This window comes from Dermacentor albipictus, chromosome 3, assembly GCF_038994185.2.
Source record: "Dermacentor albipictus isolate Rhodes 1998 colony chromosome 3, USDA_Dalb.pri_finalv2, whole genome shotgun sequence".
In the NCBI taxonomy this organism is placed as follows: Eukaryota; Metazoa; Arthropoda; class Arachnida; order Ixodida; family Ixodidae; genus Dermacentor; species Dermacentor albipictus.
The window spans coordinates 63097577-63115234 of record NC_091823.1 but is presented as its reverse complement, the minus strand read 5'-3'; the positions used below and the strand labels follow the sequence as shown (position 1 = coordinate 63115234).

The window sequence follows — 17658 nt, the reverse complement described above, 5'->3', positions numbered from 1 at the left end:
AATAAACAGTGTGAAACTTATGTTGTTCAATTTTTCCTGAAAACAGGGCCATTGAAAATTCGGGAAATTTGGCATCTCTCCTGCTGAGCACAAAGTTGCAGTTTCAATTTTATGCTGTAGTGACCACATTTGATAGCAGTGAAATGTGGAAACGCCAGTGAGCGTACCACTGTACTACAGCTGTAGAGCTGGAAGCAAGTTCGTTTCATGTCCAAGTGTTCTACATCATTAGGGAGTGCTAGCATCGGAACACTCATGCCATCCTTTGTCTGGGCTGTGTCACAACACTGATTGCTGCCATCACGTGTGTGTCACGGGGTAAATCCAGACGTCAGGAAATAAGAAAGCTGCATTGGAAAGATAAGTGCTATGGCATGGGAGAGAGTCTAGCATTGCCAGAGTACTCGAGGAGAGCCGCTCATTAAAGAGCCATAGGATGTCAAAATATTCTGGAGCCCCCCTCCACCACATCATCTCTCATAGCAAAAATTTTGCATTGGAATGTTTAACACTACCGGTCAATCATTCCATTGACATAATAGTGTCCGGCCCAAAATTATCTATTTGTGTCAAATTTAATAAATGCTTATGACTTGCACAGCCAAACGAGTTACGCTGCCCTAAATAGAACAAGAACTTCTGAGATTCTTTACTTGTGAGCCTTCCACGACAATTTCCTTCATCTTGGGGCTCTCATTAGACATCAACAGCCTTCAATTAACACCTGATATTTGTGTCTAATTTGAGATGGTGACTACATTGTTAATGTGCTAGGTTAACCTTTCAGTGCGATGGCTAAGTTTACTCTGCCCATTTAATCTCCATCTTATAGATTTTCATTTTGTTGTCAGTATGCTTTGGCATGCACAGTCATTTCTCCAAAGGTGGTTTGATTTCCATTTTTCATGCTTTTATCATAGCTTGTTTATTTAAATATGTATCGATAGGTAATCTACAGGCTCTGCCTCCAATACCAGGAAAGAAACAGTACAATTTCTATCATGAAAATAGCATGTTACTTTCCATTAAAACTTGAACTTATTTGTAAACATTGCATGGATATTAGCTTTAAAATGGTCACATGGTTTTCATTTGGGAGGCTTTAGGCTTTTCTTCCTTTATCTCATTTTGCAGTGTGATCCTGTTGATGAGGCAGCCTTTGCAGTACTCTTTCCTGAGGATCCTCCTGAAAGATTGGCAGTTCCTCCAGATGAAAATGACAAGGTGGACCGCATGGTAACCATCATTTTGTTGGCTCTTCACATAGCACATGCAGTAACGTATACTTGAAGGGATGCTACAGACCAACATGGAATCTGTTTAGATCAGTAAAACATTACCGTATTTACTCGCATAATGATCGCACTTTTTTTGTCAGAAAAATTGACGCAAATTCAGGGGTGCGATCATTACGCGGGTTAAATTTCCCGCGAAAAAAAAAAAATTTTTTTTTTCGTACCGCGTTGGCTGCGAGATGTGAGATTGCGGGTGCTGGACACCAAAACAAAAATGGCGGCTGGCGGAGCAAGCCGAACGCGCCGAACGCGATGTTTTTTTCTTCTCGTGAGTACATTACGTGCATTGAAACACTTTCTTCCGTATCAGTGATGAATAATATCGTTAATATCGGCAAGTTTGCGGCAATAACGTAGCCATGTCCATTTTGAGGGGACAGAAACAGGTGGGCGCGCTTAGCAGCCAGTGACATATAAACACATGACGGGCATGCTGCGGAAACTGCGGCATCTGTCTTCACTACTATGCTAATACGGCACGTTTCCGCTAAGGGTGGGCGAATATCTTAGCTGTGTTACAAGCGTCGGCGTATGAATAGGGTACACTTTTAACGTATCAGAGTAAACGTGGCTAATATCATTGCCGCGCGCGATTTGTTGCGTGCTCACGAGTGCAAAAGCAGATGAAAAGAATCGAAATGGGCCTTTATTGTTCTTGTTGACATCAGCCGTTATAAAGCCAACCCATAATAAAGGCAAGTTTGGTTGTACCTCATTTTGTCATAGAAGTGCGGAAAGTGATGAAAGTAATGAAATGAGGCATCTACTTAAGAATGTTTAGTGCGTGCAGGCCGCTTGGCTTGTCTTAAAGAGTCGTTCGCGTAGCATTCGACAGGTGGTAAGCACGATCATTATTCGCTAGACTTAGCACACGACATATCGCTGCGATAAGTTCGGGGCGCGATCATTACGTGGGAAATAAAAAAAATCGAATTTTGACGACAAAATTTAGGGGTGCGATCATTACGCGAGTGCGATCATTATGCGAGTAAATACGGTATTTCATCTTCGTTTTGTAGCAAAGGCGGGATCGGTTACTAGAGTGAATGACGCTCAAACTTTCCATGTTTTGAATTTAGCTTTGATACTTCAGCACTGATGCATGACTGTGACGTCGAGGATATCGAAGTGTTTTCTTGCATTTTGGTCGTTCTTGATTTAGGAAAAGTCCTCAAAACATTCTCACTTGAGCCTTGGCATATTTAGGATGACATGTGCTCTTTCTTTGTAGATAAGCAATAGACACTTTTGATAATTCGCACGTGCACTTTTATGCACTACACATTTGTCCAACTAATGGTGGCTCCAGTCATTGTTCATGTGAAGACTAATGTGCTAGGCGTGTGTGATGTGACTTGTCCCCCTGGTGCATTTCATCAAAAGATCCACAGATACAATTTTCACGTCGTAATACAAGCAAGCTGGGCTTGTGCGTGCTGTTTGTGAAAATGACTATGTCGCCATTATACTCCATCTCATAAGCTGGTTGCAGCCTTGTGGAACCTACATGAATTTTTAGCCAATGGGATGGCTGAATGCCCCTCGAGGTGTGCTCATCCACACCATGTCATTTGCTCAGCTCCTGCTTGCCATCTGGTTACATGCTCTACGGCTTGTGGATTAGCGTAAAAAATGTTTTGACGCCGTAACCATAAGCTACGTTTACATGCATGCGACAGCAGGGCTTCGCTTTACCTGTATGCTTTCCCGGCAGTTACCTTGCAGACTCCTTAATAAGTAGTGCGGGCAAATGCCCTTACAAATGTTCACCTGCGCCAAAGCGTCTGCTCGGCGTCTACTTTGCGGTTGCTCACTAGTGTCATCATGTACCTTGCTAGAGCGGGGTAGTAAATTAATGATGCAGTGATCAATTAGGCTTTTATTGCGTTCCACATCATCAGTGCATCACCAGTGCTAATGCTGTAGTGCTATCTACTAATTAGAAATCAGACCAGTTTTACGCCTTGGTGCTGTGTCTGTAGTCCTAGCAGCATGAAAACAAACGGCCGATCTCAACAATTACGACAAAACATGCCTAAGGATTTGACCTCGTCTTGAGATGAGACTCAGCGATGATGGATTTTGCCACTTGTTTCTTGCTGACAGGGCAGAGAGCCAGTAACAAGCAAGAATTTTTTTTTGTGCTTTTTTTTGAAATAGTAAAATAGTTTTGTGACGTCATATCTAATCGATTACTAGATCAATCAGTCACACATTAAAGTGCATTTATACTATTACGTTTTATCTAATAGTTTTTATGTACTACCAAATTGACGCTATTAATTTGCCATGTTCTGTTCATTGCACCTTATGTTTGGTGCTCTTGATACCAGACTTGTATGTAACGAATTACACAATTAATTACTCGTAATCAGTTACATCTCTTTGTAATATTGTAATTTAATGATTACTTGTTTGCTCGGTAATGCTCGCTGTAATTCATTTCCCTTTTTCAGTAACTAATTGCCTGTAATCCGTAACCAGTTCCATCTTTGACAAAACGAGCTATAACAGGCGACGCAACTTTGAGTGCTTAAATGTTTTAAGGGATGAAAATGTGTGCATGGTTTACCTGTTTCCCATGATCAGTGTCCTGCAGCTGCACCTTGGTAACCTGAACATGCCAGGCTTGCAGATCTGCACACTTCTCTTGAAAATTCAACCTCTGAGCTTTTCTCTTATAATGAATTCCCCTCCCTCTCTATCCTCGAAGGGCTTTTAAGTGTATCTAATTTTGTTATAGTGCAAGCTTGACAAGGACAAAAGAAGGCACATCTGACACACACAGTGCTTCATCACACGCACATCAAGAGCGCTGTGTGTGTCAGATGTGCCTTCTTTTGTCCTTGTCAAGCTTGCGCTATAACAAAATAAGATATGCCGTACCAACAAGCCCCTATTGCTATCCTCATCGTTTTAAGTGTACTTCATTGGCAGCAATAGCTGCTGCTCAATTCTCCTTAGCTTAGTGCAGTCAATGATTTTTCCGATATAGACGGAAGTTCTTGCCTATAAAACTTGGATCTTGCTGTCTAAAATGTCACTCGTACATCTATTCTTGCAATTGTAACATGCGAACAGTATTTTTAGGGCTGAATAATTAGAAGCTTCATTTTAAGCTAATTACAGGTTTGGCCACCTTTTCAAGGAATGTGAACATTTGCTGGCATCCACTACAATTAATAGGTCTAAATGGCTAACGAGTGAAGGATGCCAGGAGCTGGTTCACGAAATATTAGTCAACAAGCTGGAACGATGCTTTCATGGCCCAATAGCCAAGGCCACTTCAAATGTTGATATCAGGAAATAACCCATGGACAACTTTGCAGTTTTTCACTTGCCTTATCAGGAGCACCTTCTCTTAGGCCCAGCTACAATGAAGCACTGTGCTTTGTAGAGGACTCAGACCCCAGCATCGCGGCACTAAGTAACTACAATCTTGTGAGCAAGGTGTTTATACATTACTACACAGCCTTTCTCTTCGAGAAAGTCTTCTCTCAAGCAAGTTTTCAGTGGAACTGCAGATGTCTTCAAAAGAAAACAAAGGAATATTAACGAAGATAACTTTGAAAAGCAATTTTTAGTGAAGATAAACAACTTCTGAAGGGCTGCAGAGGACACTTTGAAAGAGCCAGGCCAGCTCATTGCTGTATTTGTGCAATGTAAATAAAAATAGGGAAGCAAGTAATGTTACAGTAATGGATTACTTTTTCATAATTGCTAAATTACTCTCATACCAGACTAATTGGTAACTGTAATCAATTACATATTTGAAAGTAGTAATTGTCATTCTGATCAGTTACTTCTTTTCTGTAACCTATACAAGTCTGCTTGATACCCAATTAGCCGTTTTGGCACAGTGACACCATTATACGCGGATTGCATGGACATTGATGTTAGTCACTTGCTTTAGGTGTGAAGTTGTGAAAGGACAGGAAGTTCAGCGTTCATTTCCTCTGTTAGTAAGTCATTGCCCTCACCACCCAACCACACTGGTCTCTCATATGTCATGAGTGCTGCTGAGCAAAGGTCGCGGGTCATAAATGAAGCTTCAGTAACCACAGTAGCAACAGGGTCATTGTCCAAAGGCAGCTGTGTAAATCTAGGTAAATTGTAAAGGCACACTGGATTGGTATGTTATGCTGGTGGCGGGCCAAACAAATCTGTCTCGCCTTGAACAGAAGATTGGTATATGAGAGGGGATGCAACAATGAAAGCGACCTAAAAAGAACTGTACCAGTTTCCCTTGATTTCATTGAAGTCTGTTAATTTTCCTTGCAATAATGAGGACTCTAAAACTAAAGGCGTTAATAGCCTGATTGAGGTCCCTGCCCCACATTAAGTTTGGCGTGTGTTTTATAATAAATCTTATAATGCAAGTTACATAGGTTTGAAGGCTTTTGAGGACAATGGCCAATGATAGTTAACTGGTTATATATAACCACATTGCAATCAAAAGTAAATGAAGGTTCATCCTGATACTTTTCATTGGCTCTCCCTGCCCTAAAATGACCCATATACATGAAAGTATCCGAAAATTTGTGAAGTCACAGTGGTAGTGCTTGTGACACAGCCTAGGCACAAATTTAGGAAACTCAGGCTTTCTACCTTTCTGTTAGTAGGCTATAATTTTAATAATTAGTGCCATTTCAGTCTGACTTAGTTTCTTTCTTTAATACTTTTTTATTAAACAAAAGGAGAACAGAATTAATTTGGAGCCCTCCATAGTGGCATCTCTCATGAAGCATCTAGCATTGCCTTGCCATGTCTGCTGACAGAGTTCCTGAAGATAAGGCTGACGCATTCATTACTCTATCCTGGTTTAGAGCTTGCCTTCAGTGCCCTCTGATGGCAGTTCATATTGGCACTTTATCTATGTTCCCTGCAGAAGTGGGTGGCCAAGCTAAAGGAACACATCGAGTTCAGCCGGCACTACACGCATCAGGGCATGCGAGCGTCGGATAGCGAGGAGGATGAACTAGTGCCCCTGGGCTCTATCGAAGATGTTCTGTCGGTAAGTTTGGTGGCACAAAAGACAACCTTTCTGTAAAGAATAAAACAAGATGGTGCATTTGTTTTTATTTACAAATAGCGACTGCCTTGCCTAGTATGGCATTGTAAGACTGGATACAGTGGGGTGGCCAGAATTTTATTTTGGGGCTGTTCTTTGATGGCCACTACTCCCCCCCCCCTCCCCTGCCCCTCCGCTCCTTTCTCTCTCTTTATATGAGAAAGACCCAGAAAGAAAGGTTGCACACCACACAAAGACACAAACTCCTAGCACTCCCCGAAAAAGCATGCTTTATCAACGAGGAGGCACATTTTTTCGTTGCCAAAACAACACTTTGCTTAATTTTTTACAAAAGCTTTTCATTGCTCTGGTGTGCAGCCACTTCTCATCAAGTTATGCTATCATCTTGATGATATTTAAAAAAATATTATATTAAAAAAAAGGCCATAACATTTCGTTTACAACTTGGTGCATTTATATCTGTATCTGTATCTGTAACTGTATCGTTTTTTTTTTTCTAATATGTACACTCCAGACCTTGTTATGTTGTACAATGCTTTTAATACTTGTATAAGATAGGCATATAGTTTTTAACTGTCAATTAATAATGTATGTCTATTATGTTTTATATGTTCTAGTATATACTCTGTTGATCTTATTGTAATGCCCTCTTACCCAATGCCTCATACGAGGCCTGAAAGGACATTGTTAAATAAAAAAAATAAGAATATAACATATGTTGATGAGCGTGTTGGTATGCGACATGAAAAAACAAACAGCACTTAAAACAAAACCAAACAAAAATGAAACAGCGCACAATTTTGTCTTCTTGTTTAGTTCCGTTTTTAGTGCTTTTTGTTTTTCCAAGCATTTATAATATCAGCAGCGCTTACAAACCCATAAAGAACAATGTAACCTATAGTGGCCCACCATTTGCAGATATATTTTACGCATATGCAAGAGATGTATTTTGCCACCACGATATGCTTGTACACAGACTCGCAGCAAAATATATTGTTACTATTGAACAGCTTCACCTTTACCACGCCAAACCCCACTACTCGATCTTCTAGGTTTCAGTGATAGGAAATGCTGTTAAATGGCAACAGTATACTCCCTTTTGGCAGCTAGGTAACCACGAGAACAAGCATTGTTCACAGAAATGGAAAGAAAGGCAAAGAGCAAAAGGAGACCTGTTGCAGCCCAAGTAACAGTGGAGATAAGCTTTGTTTTCCAACCAGATCTGCTAGTGAGTGAGTGGTTCAACTACACATGTAAGAAGGTGCATACTGTTTTGCAAGTCGCATATTACTCACTCTCCCTGCGTTGTGCCTGTGCCATATTCCTAATTTTAAATTCAGGAACGAAACTTTGCACCAGCACTTCAGTAGTGTCATATGATGCAAGTTTCACTCACTTTCGGTGACCTGCTGCCCGGCTTGCTTGAACACATGTTTGGAATCAACTTGAAATCATGGTATTGTATTCATCACCCAACGCATATCGTTGTTTGATGACACCCTGGAATCTATGAGGCAGGCAATCCGAAGCAAGGCTGTTTCCTGTGTTAAGCCTATGTCAATATTATGGCATTCGTAGTTTGCAATAAAGTAATGGCTAGCAGCTCCGAGAGATTTGAATGTGTTCTGTCTGCTGACACCCGGATGTTCTGAAGACTGCAGAGATGTTTTGTTATGATCGGCTCTCAGCAGTAAACAGCATGTATACTGATAAGGTAGGTGAACTGTAGCTCCCCACTCTGTGCTTTCTCCTATTCTGTTCCTTCTTCATTGCAACTCCCCCCTTGCTGGCCAATATTCAGGTGTCTTCCATCACCAGTCTGGCCTGCAAAATTCTTTTTTTCTTTGATTAACCACAAATTTAGTGGCTTTTTCCACAATCAGACATGCGCTTTCGCTTATTTGGTCTTGGCGTGACGGCAAAGACATTTTGTACATCTACATGAGGGAGGGCATCACGCCCATAACCCCCTCTCCCTTCAAATCACCACTAGCCCTCGACGTGTTTTCGCATTCAGCCTCTCTTTTATCCTTGTCACTCTATCTTAGTTTCTACTCAGTGAGGAAAGGAGGAACTGAGTTTGGGAGGGTGTCATCAGAAAATTTCAGGGAAGGGGCTTCGACCCCCTTCCTGGTTTTTTTTTCTTCTCGCTGTTCTGGCTGCCAGTTTGACCCCATATCGGCACCCCAGTTGCCGGTTTTCCAGTTCTCTTCTAATTCAGCACCACTGTGTGTGCCTTTCAGTGCATGCCATCACAGCCAGAGTTACTAGAACCAAGGTCAGTTTGCAACTATGCTTTGGAACACCGCGGAAAAGGTGGCAACCAAAAGTTTGAACGCCATGCAGGGCTCTGTTCAGTTTTGCAGATGCAGCCAGCACATACCATAAGTTAGTATGAGCAAGCATACTCGTGAGTGAGTATGCTGAGCTATAGTTGCACGAGTTGTTGGCATTCTTTTGCCCGTATGGCTTATGCAGTGTGTTTGTATATAACTGCCTAAGGAGTTGACAGGTGCTTCGATAAAAATCATTCGCAACGGCATCTCAAAGGAGGCTGCTCTCAAAAGTTCGGAGCTGGAAGACCAGCTCTGGGCCATCCAACAAGCCAAAAAAGCCGCCGGAGTCCAAGGACATCGAGCCACCACCTAAGTCCATCACAACCAAAGCTGCCAGACCATTCTTTTTAAGAAAACTTATTTTCTTCACAACGGTGTAAATTGAGCATAATTAGTAAATTATAAAAACAAAGTTACAGCGCTAGGAAACACGAACTGCACAGAACATCCTTGTCTCCATTTTCCCTAGCGCTGTAGCCATATTTCATAATGCTGGTAACCAGCTAGCCCAGCTTTCAGCATTGGTCATTTGTGAACTTGAGAAGCCGCCATAACACTCCTTTTCCGCCATGTCTGCCTGTTCCTATCAGACGGCACAGGCCCAGCAGCAGCTTCTGGAGCGGGGTGTGGATCGGGCGGGCTCGCTGCATGCCAACCTGGTTCCCCTGCTAGATGCCCATCGCCTGGGCATCATTGGCCCTTGCCAGGAGTTACTGTCCCAGTGGCATGAGCTCCTGCTGATGTCCCGGTCCGTGGCCAGCAGCCTTTCCAAGTGCACGTTGCTCCTCAAGCAGCAGGAAGAGGTGAGCGCCATTCATTCTAATGCTCCCCTCTTCCTGCTGGTGGCTTCTTTCTGTGACACTAGTCACAAAGTACTATAGTACTCTGTTTCATACATAGCAGACGAGGCTATGAAGTCTGGACAGACTTTTCTCAGTTCCCGCATTGGCGACCTAAAGATAGTGTGTCACATATGAAAGAAAGATATAGGTATGCATCATGCATTACTTCGGTAACATAAGGGAGGGAACGCTATTCTTGTTGTTTCTTTCTTCAATATTTTGATGTATTCTTTGAATTTTTGCAACTTTTGTTCTAAGGTAGACAAGCAAGAAGGTTGGTCTTATTGCATCTCTTGAATCATGCAGAATCCGTTGATACCTGGTCTAATAAAATCTGCAGTACTGACATTTCGAAAAAAATATATTTGAAAATTAGGTAAACGTGCATAAAACCTGAACCACATAAAATTGGAATGAAATGCGATCAACAAAAGTAGAGCTCGTATTCATTTTAAACACATAAAATTGTGTATAGTGTCTGCCAGTTCTGAGCACCATAACTCAGATTTTTTAAAATTTTGGGTTGAAGACTAAACCTTCCCTTCCCCTTCCTGGACTTTTATGTCACAAATTACCAAGTTCACATGACTGTGTAAGTCAACCCCTCTAAATGATATGTCAGGGGAGAGAAACAAGGGGGTGGGCTCTTGGGCGGATTCTACGACAAAAATTTATTGGTTGCTGAACCACTCATCCCAACTTTTGCCAACCTCCTTGCTAGCGCTGCTGTTGTCATCACTGCTGTGGTCCTACAGCAGGTTGTCGTCCAGTGAAAGCTCGCACTTCACTAACGGTCACACCATAACAACATGTGGGACAGTCGCTCATGCAGAAAGCACCGAACTGCATACTTCCGTCAGGGAGGCTCTTTTCACACGCACTGTTAGTGTAAGCTTCCGGCCTTCCGCCACCAGCCACTTGTAGTACTGAAGAGTCTAAACGTCAGACTTGCAGCCCACCTCACACTTGTTTGTTTCTTCAGCGCAAAGAATGGCAGCCCTCCTAACGTTGCCGTGAACGAGCGCCAAAGACTTATCAGACATGGAGCATTCATGACAATAAAACATGGCTGGCAGTCAAGTTAAACATGTCAAACGAAGAGCCTAAGAGTGAGCATGAGTGCTGTTGACTCTTCTGTCAACTGTTAAAACTCCCCGGAAGTGCTGCCATTCAGAGTGGCAGTGCCACCACGATTGGAACAGCGACCTTTCGATCAACTATCAACACTCCCGTGAGTACCAGGTGTACTGTCAATGTATAGAAAAAAATGTGATAAATGTTTTTAACAAACACATAGAATAAACTAATGCTAAGGTAGAGCTGTAGAGCAAACAAAATTGTAACCCTGCCGCAGCATCCCTCACTTCTCATTTGTCTCACCTTTATTGAATAGCAATACCATGCTTTGGTTTTGTTTGTAAATCAACCCTTCCCCCATTTACAAGTTAAAAAAAGAAGTAGCTGAACTTACGGTCGTGTAAATATGGTATGATGTACACGTTAGACGGAAAGTGTCACAGATCTGGACCTATTTACCACCGAATGAGCAGAGTTGCAAGTCTCTACAGTCAGCATCCACAGCGCAGCACTTGCACTTGCAACCAAAACAAATAGCTTGGGATTTCGCATAACCTTGTGTCCACAAGTTGTAGCTGTAATACTATACAGAGTTGTTATTCTGTAGGAAATGTTGTAGATAAAAAACAATGCTGTGAAATTCGCAGAATGAGTCTTCTATGACTGCACTACCTGCGTAGCGTTTGCAGTGTTGCCTGCTAAGTATGAAACAGAGTATAGGACTGTTGACTATTCTAGGTTCTGAGTACTATTTGAACAAGGTCATGTCTGAAGTACAGTGAAGACATTTTTGATGCTGGAGAAACACAACCGAATGCATGGTAGGGCACCAAGCACCTTTCTGTTGGTCACAGCCATGTCAAGCAATAGGCCAATGATGGGTGTTCACATTTCAAGTTGGTAGAAAACATAAGTGCGTGTTGTTACAGGAAAAGCATTGGCTATGTTGTTAAGCAAGAAGGTTAAGATGTGGTTTTGCAAGTGAACAGTTGTGAATATAAAAAACTTACAATAATTATTGGATAGGTAGTGAGGGCTAGAACGAAGCAGACAAAAATAGGCAGCCAAAATACAAATAAAAGTATGTTATGAAAAATATGGCAGTAATCCTGCTGTAATTTTTACAGGGTCGGGGATGTCAAAAACTGAGTCACTTAAGTATCCTTGCATGATTTTAATGCAGCAGCATTAGGACTTGTCTGTTATCACATTAAATTAAAGCTCCACCTTAATCCAGCTTGCTCTAATTTGTGCCAACCGTAATTTATTAATTACACCTCAAAAGCCCCAGAGAAGGGGTTTTACATGAGGAATGGGCCAAGTTTAACAAAACAGCGATTCGAGAACAGCTGTGAATTGATGTGTGTTGTAGTGGTGCGTAGTGTATGCAGGCACACCGTTTGAGTCCCTTGCATTTAAAAAAAAAATAAGATGAGCATAGAGGGAGGTAGTCCGTACAGGGGATGGATACACAGCTTTTTTGTGGTTAATGCAGCTGGACTGGCAATGAGCTGGTAATATAGCTGAAATTTGAAGTGGCGAACGATAGAATTTGTGAAAAAGACAGTCTGAAAATATGAAGTCGAGATTCTAGATTAGCAAGACTGGCATGGCTTTTTAGTTCAGAAATGCTTGCGTGATAAAGAATATTCAAAGTAAATAAACCAGGCTGCACAGTTTTGAACTCATTCAAGTGTATTAGATAGGTTATGTTGATAGGGATCCCAGACAGAGCATGCATATTCTAACTTAGGGCGGACATACATGTGCTACGTGAGCTGGTATTCTTCATAGTGAAATATTTTGCGCGCACAATTGACAAGGACACAGTGAAGGGGGACACACGAGCCCAACTAACTCGCCCAACTAACTCGCCCAACTATCAGCTCTGCTAGTATTCTTACTGATGGGGGAGCGAGTCTTAGGTTCTGGCATAAAAAACCAAGAACTCGATTCGTGGCATTGGTTATGTTAAAGACATGATGTGATCAAGTTAGGGTAGCTGAAAAGGTAATGTCGAGATATTTATATGATTTAACAGATGATATTTCGTAACCGTATACCATAGTATACTATGGCCTATTTCCGTGGTTAGTAATGCTGTCTGCATAGAAGAGAAACTAGTAATTTTTAAAAGTTATTTAATGTCATCAGACATTCGTTACACTGTAATTGAATGCATTTGAGCTTATTTTGAAGCAAGTTCAATTAATCAATGAAGCAAATCCACTTTAATCCACCTTAATTTGACTTGCTCTCATTTGTACCAACTTTAGTCTACTTTAATCCACCTTAATCCAATTTTGGGAGTGAGCCACGATGTCTGTCTGACGCATTGTCTGTTCGTGTGATTTCTCAGTGCAAGCTGCAGCAGGTCTAGCACTCGGAATGCGACGTCATCACTTGGTCATGAGTTTTCTTGCCATCGGATTGTAAGAGAAAGATTTAGCTTGGGGGCTTCTATCTAAATACATAAGAAAGGAGGAATAGTTTTTCTCGGCAACTACTGCATGAAGTGTTTGTTGCATTTAAAAGAAAAAGTTCAAATCTAGTGACTGTTGGTAGCAAATTTTTTATTTAGGCCATCAATGTTTTAACAAAAATTGTTGAATATCGCAAATTTTCAGAAAACAAAACTATAAAGTTGACAACTCTGTAGATCGGCAGTGAAAAACGATAATTCTGTAAATTGCATAAATTACACAATAGTACATCTAGAGTGGACAAAATTGATGTATTACACATGGCTCTCAAATTTATCACTAATATATGAATAGGACTTTTGTAAAACCCTTGTAGACAATGTAACAAATTCGTGTAATAAAAAAACTGATGTAAAATTTGTCTGCTTTGATGCTCTAATGGATGCAGTTTACAGAACTATGATACCTATTCTAGGTGCACAGCTACAAATTTGTAAACTTACTGCTTCTACTCCTTTAAACTTACCAATTTTTAAAAATTTCTTCTAAATATTTCGGGCCTAAATCAATATTCCGCTTCCAAATGTCACTAGAATTTAATGTTTTATTGGAAATGCAACAAATTTCTTTAAAATCGGCTCAGTTGTTATCTAAAAAAAGCATTTCTGCGTTTGACATGTACTTTTTGAGTAGGCAGCGTCAGAGTTGGGCCTGAGATAAAGCTTCTGCTTAACGCCAGATGCTTGCCACATTTTCCACTTCATGGGGCACATAAGGCTTTTGCCTTAATATTGTCAGGCAGATTGTTTGACAGTTCACTGAAGTTTGGTAGGGCTGAAGAATTAACACGCTTTCATGTGCCCAAAAATGCACTTGAAACTACAATGGTCGTGCAAGCAGCGTGAAGTATGAGGTGGATGGGAGGAACTACGAAAATCATGCTGCATACAACTGCAAAAACCATGCAGTTACAGTGTACTTGTGTTAATCGAAGAATGTATAGCTCGAGTTCTGCTGCTTCTCTTCTGCATGCAGTCCAGGGCAGCTGAACTGGCCCGAGAACGAGAGCGATCACGGGTCCTGCAGGAAAGCCTCAGCGTCCTTGCAAGAGAGCACCACCAGTTGGAGTGCACCCTAAGCAATCCACGCCTCAACCACATCCCGGAAAACGAATCTGAAGAGGAATTCTTCGATGCCTTCGAAGGGGGTGAGTGGGGAGAGTCTCCTATGCATGTGCACCCAACTTGGCATGGTAAGGTTGTCACTGCACTGTAAAGTTGTCAGCAAGTGTTGCTCATGTCTACTGTCAGGTTTGGCTTGTGTTTCAGCATTGGCATACAAACCTACCAGCACTTCTGCATTTTTCGTGAAGTTTACACATTCGGTCTCGTTCTACAGTTTTAAAAAGGTTGAAACGTTGCGCCAAGCTTTATTAAAAATAAATTGTTTGCAAAAAAGTCTTGCTTGTCTGTCTTCGGCCGTACTGTTGGAAGTCTGAAGGTGAAAAACAGCAGAGGGGTACAGTAGACCACCACTGATACTTTCCTCGTTCGTGCATTTTCCCAGGTACAATCACTGACTTTCGTTATTTCAACCCTGATGGAACCGACGAAATTGGTCAAATTATTTAGCGGATCAAATTAAAAAAGAGGCAGGAAGAACAACAAAACACACTGCTGAATAATTTGGCAGTTTTTGCCCCAATTCTAACATATGGCTTCAAGTACAGCTCCGGCCACTTATAACATAACTGCTTACAGCGCAGGACTGGATGTAATGTGGTCTCTTCTGACTCTTGTTTATCTTCCCATAGAACTCAATGTATATATGCACACCGTCTATAGTGCAGCTGTGTGAGATGAAATACTGGTTATAATGTTGCTGAGAAATCCCGCAGACAAGTGAGGCAGCGAGCGCGCTTCTCAACGAGGTGCACCGGCAGATGGGAGAGCGAGGAGGGCGATGCGAAGGAGGAGGAGACGCAGAGCGAATGAACCTACAAAGAACGGAGAGGGGAAAATACATGGCAGCAGTGTGCTGGCTCAGCAGGCTTGCAGGGGTTGCTTAGGCGACAGAACCTTTTGCTCTGGCCACTGGTCAGTGGTGCAAGGTCTGCACCAAACGCTTGCACATTGTCACCCTTTGGCTCCAGTTCGTGGGCGGAAAGCAGATGCAGTTTGAACGTCTTAGTTATCGTACAGGCTGCAAAAATTTATTTCGACAGTAAAGTTAATTTATTTTTTACACTTCCAGCACCGGGGAAAAATCGGTTCAAACCATGAGTACGTCTCACGTTCACCTGTCGCATTGCACGTGCACATCGTCACAAAGTGCAGATATCCTGCATGCGAGCTTGACTTCACCATGTTGTCAGTTTAAACTGCATTCCACTACTTCATCTGTTCAGAATGTTGTCCTCACACAACCTTTCACCATTCCTATACCAGTACGCGCACATAAAAACATTTGCCATACGCCTTCACAGTAGTTGCCGGTGAATCATCTGTGAACCCTGCTTCACGCGCGCTGCAATCAGCGCAGCCTGTGCATGTATCTCTTGTCAGATCAATGTGTGTTCATCTATGGGTACAAACATTTATCAAGCGCAAGCTTCCCACGACAGCATGCTGCCCAACACTCCCGCCGGCTTGGCCTAACCAGCGTCGTCTCGTTGGGAGTCGGTGGCCAGAGTTGTGATCTGGTCCGTAGTCAATGAAATGCTTCGCAGTGGCTGTATGGCACTTGAAAAATGGAGGAATCACCTCGCCAATGAAAATGAGGGCACATCCCGGTCGTAGACTTCAATTCCTGGACAAATGCGACTACTTGGTCTACGTTTCTTGAGCATGCAGCCTTTGCAAAATGTTGTTTTGGTTACGGTGCAGTGCTGCTTAAAGTGTGGAAATTCGCAAATCTAGTGATTTACATTGTAAGCAGTCTATGCAGTAGTTCAAACACTTTTATGGATTTAAACTAGAAAACTAACATAAAGAATACATGGCAGCTCCTTGTCACAGTTCCCGGCACACAAGACATGAATACAGACAAAGACACACAAAGCACATTTATAACATTACCACGCAATGCACAAGTCCACATCAAATCTACATACACCCGGATAACTGGTTACACTTTAAGTTTGGACTCTCCCCTTCCCTCTAATATCTTTCACTAGTTCTTCAACCATCCTCTTCTCATTTCTGGCTAAGTGTCCTAATAAGCGTGACGGGGGGGGGGGGGCACTTATGTCTGCTTTGGTGTAGTCCTTTCATATAGCTCGTTGTATTACTGGAATCTCTGCTGAAGGTTTGTCTCCATAAAGTAGACCTGGCTTGTTGAGCATTGCCGCTGGTGAGGGCAAGATTGTCACCATAGCGTAGGACGGGGCCGTTGTCCTTGGACCGAGCCTTTGCCGGAGACTACGGGCACAGCCACGAGGCATGGAGGATCAAGCCAGACTGGTGCAATGCCACTGGTGTCCTCCTCCTGCTCAGGTCTTCAGCACCCACACCACCAGTTCACCGCCTTTCTGCAGTGTCCTTGAGCACCTCTCTCGCCTCTTCTAGTGGTATACCACCACTCAACACCTCGCTCCTTTCAAGCCATGTCCGCCTTCCTCCTCTTCTTTCTTGTCTTCCTTCTTCTTTTTCCCTCTGGAGGCGCGCACTGTCTTCTTCTCTTCTTTTTGAGGTAACTGCCGTGCTGTCTAGCTGCTTTTCTGTATTTTCCACTTTGTGCTACTATATATACTTTGTCTTCTTCTACTTCAGCCCGTGACACTCCTTAACAAAGTAAAAATTAAACGCGCACCTGATTTTTTAACAAGAAAAACATAGTATTTATCTGATACTGGCAATAAAAAAAAAAGATAAAATCAGTTAATTTTACCTTCACAGAATGGAAATTTAGTATGCTTAATGTCCATCATCATCACTCTCGGAGTGCTGTCCATGAAGAACCACAACAAGCATTTCTCCATAGGGTCCACAGCACGTTTGATATTCTGCATTTGTAATAAAACTCCACAACAAACCTAAACAAGATGGTGGCCCATGCCTAGACCACCCGTTTCGGTAGTTCGTCCTGCGACACATATAATTTTCCAGACACCTAGAACATGTGATGTGACTAACTGCCACTGTGTAATAACTTATAATTTGAATGTGCTTGTATGATTGGACTGGAAGTGGCTCATAATCATTGTCATGCTATGCGAGAACTAGGTCTTTCACCATCCATAGCCACCATTCTGTGATGACAATGATGCTGGCTAGGCTAGCTCTGACATTAGCTGTTGCGAATCTCGTGATCGCTCCTTTGGTTTCGTGTCAGATTGGTTCGCCCAAGCAATTTTGAGACAAGTTTACCTGGAAAAAAACACAAAAAAAAAACACCGCATTAGAATTGGTTGTGAGCTACTGTTCTGGCTTTAAAGTCTTCCTGGGGCAGGCCAAAATAGCCATTTTCGACGAGATGGCATGCGCTTGACGCATTCACTGTACTCTAAGCGCTGCCAAGGTGGATGCTGTCGTTATTGGAGTCACCCTTGCAGTTGCCGTTGGGGTCAGGCGAGTTTGTGATGACCAGCCAGAATGCTCATTTCAGGGTTAAAATAATGAACGCCAGCTGGGACTTTCTGTCAGAAGCTAACTG

The 17658-nt window shown here is 42.3% G+C and overlaps 1 protein-coding gene and 1 long non-coding RNA gene across 2 annotated transcripts in view; one reads left to right on the top strand and one right to left on the bottom strand.

Annotated features, from left to right (window-relative positions):
* The window catches only part of LOC135898794 (oxysterol-binding protein-related protein 1-like), a 103738-nt gene that overhangs the window by 18100 nt on the left and 67980 nt on the right, over positions 1 to 17658 (top strand). Inside the window, exons 10-13 of the mRNA XM_065427961.1 lie at positions 1135 to 1236; positions 6184 to 6309; positions 9254 to 9466; positions 14041 to 14212. Of these exons, the coding sequence (XP_065284033.1) occupies positions 1135 to 1236; positions 6184 to 6309; positions 9254 to 9466; positions 14041 to 14212 (613 nt within the window). The remainder of the gene's footprint in view (positions 1 to 1134; positions 1237 to 6183; positions 6310 to 9253; positions 9467 to 14040; positions 14213 to 17658) is intronic.
* LOC135898796 (uncharacterized) overlaps positions 1 to 17658 on the bottom strand; it is a 55172-nt gene that overhangs the window by 15535 nt on the left and 21979 nt on the right. The gene's annotated exons all lie outside the window — the stretch shown is intronic.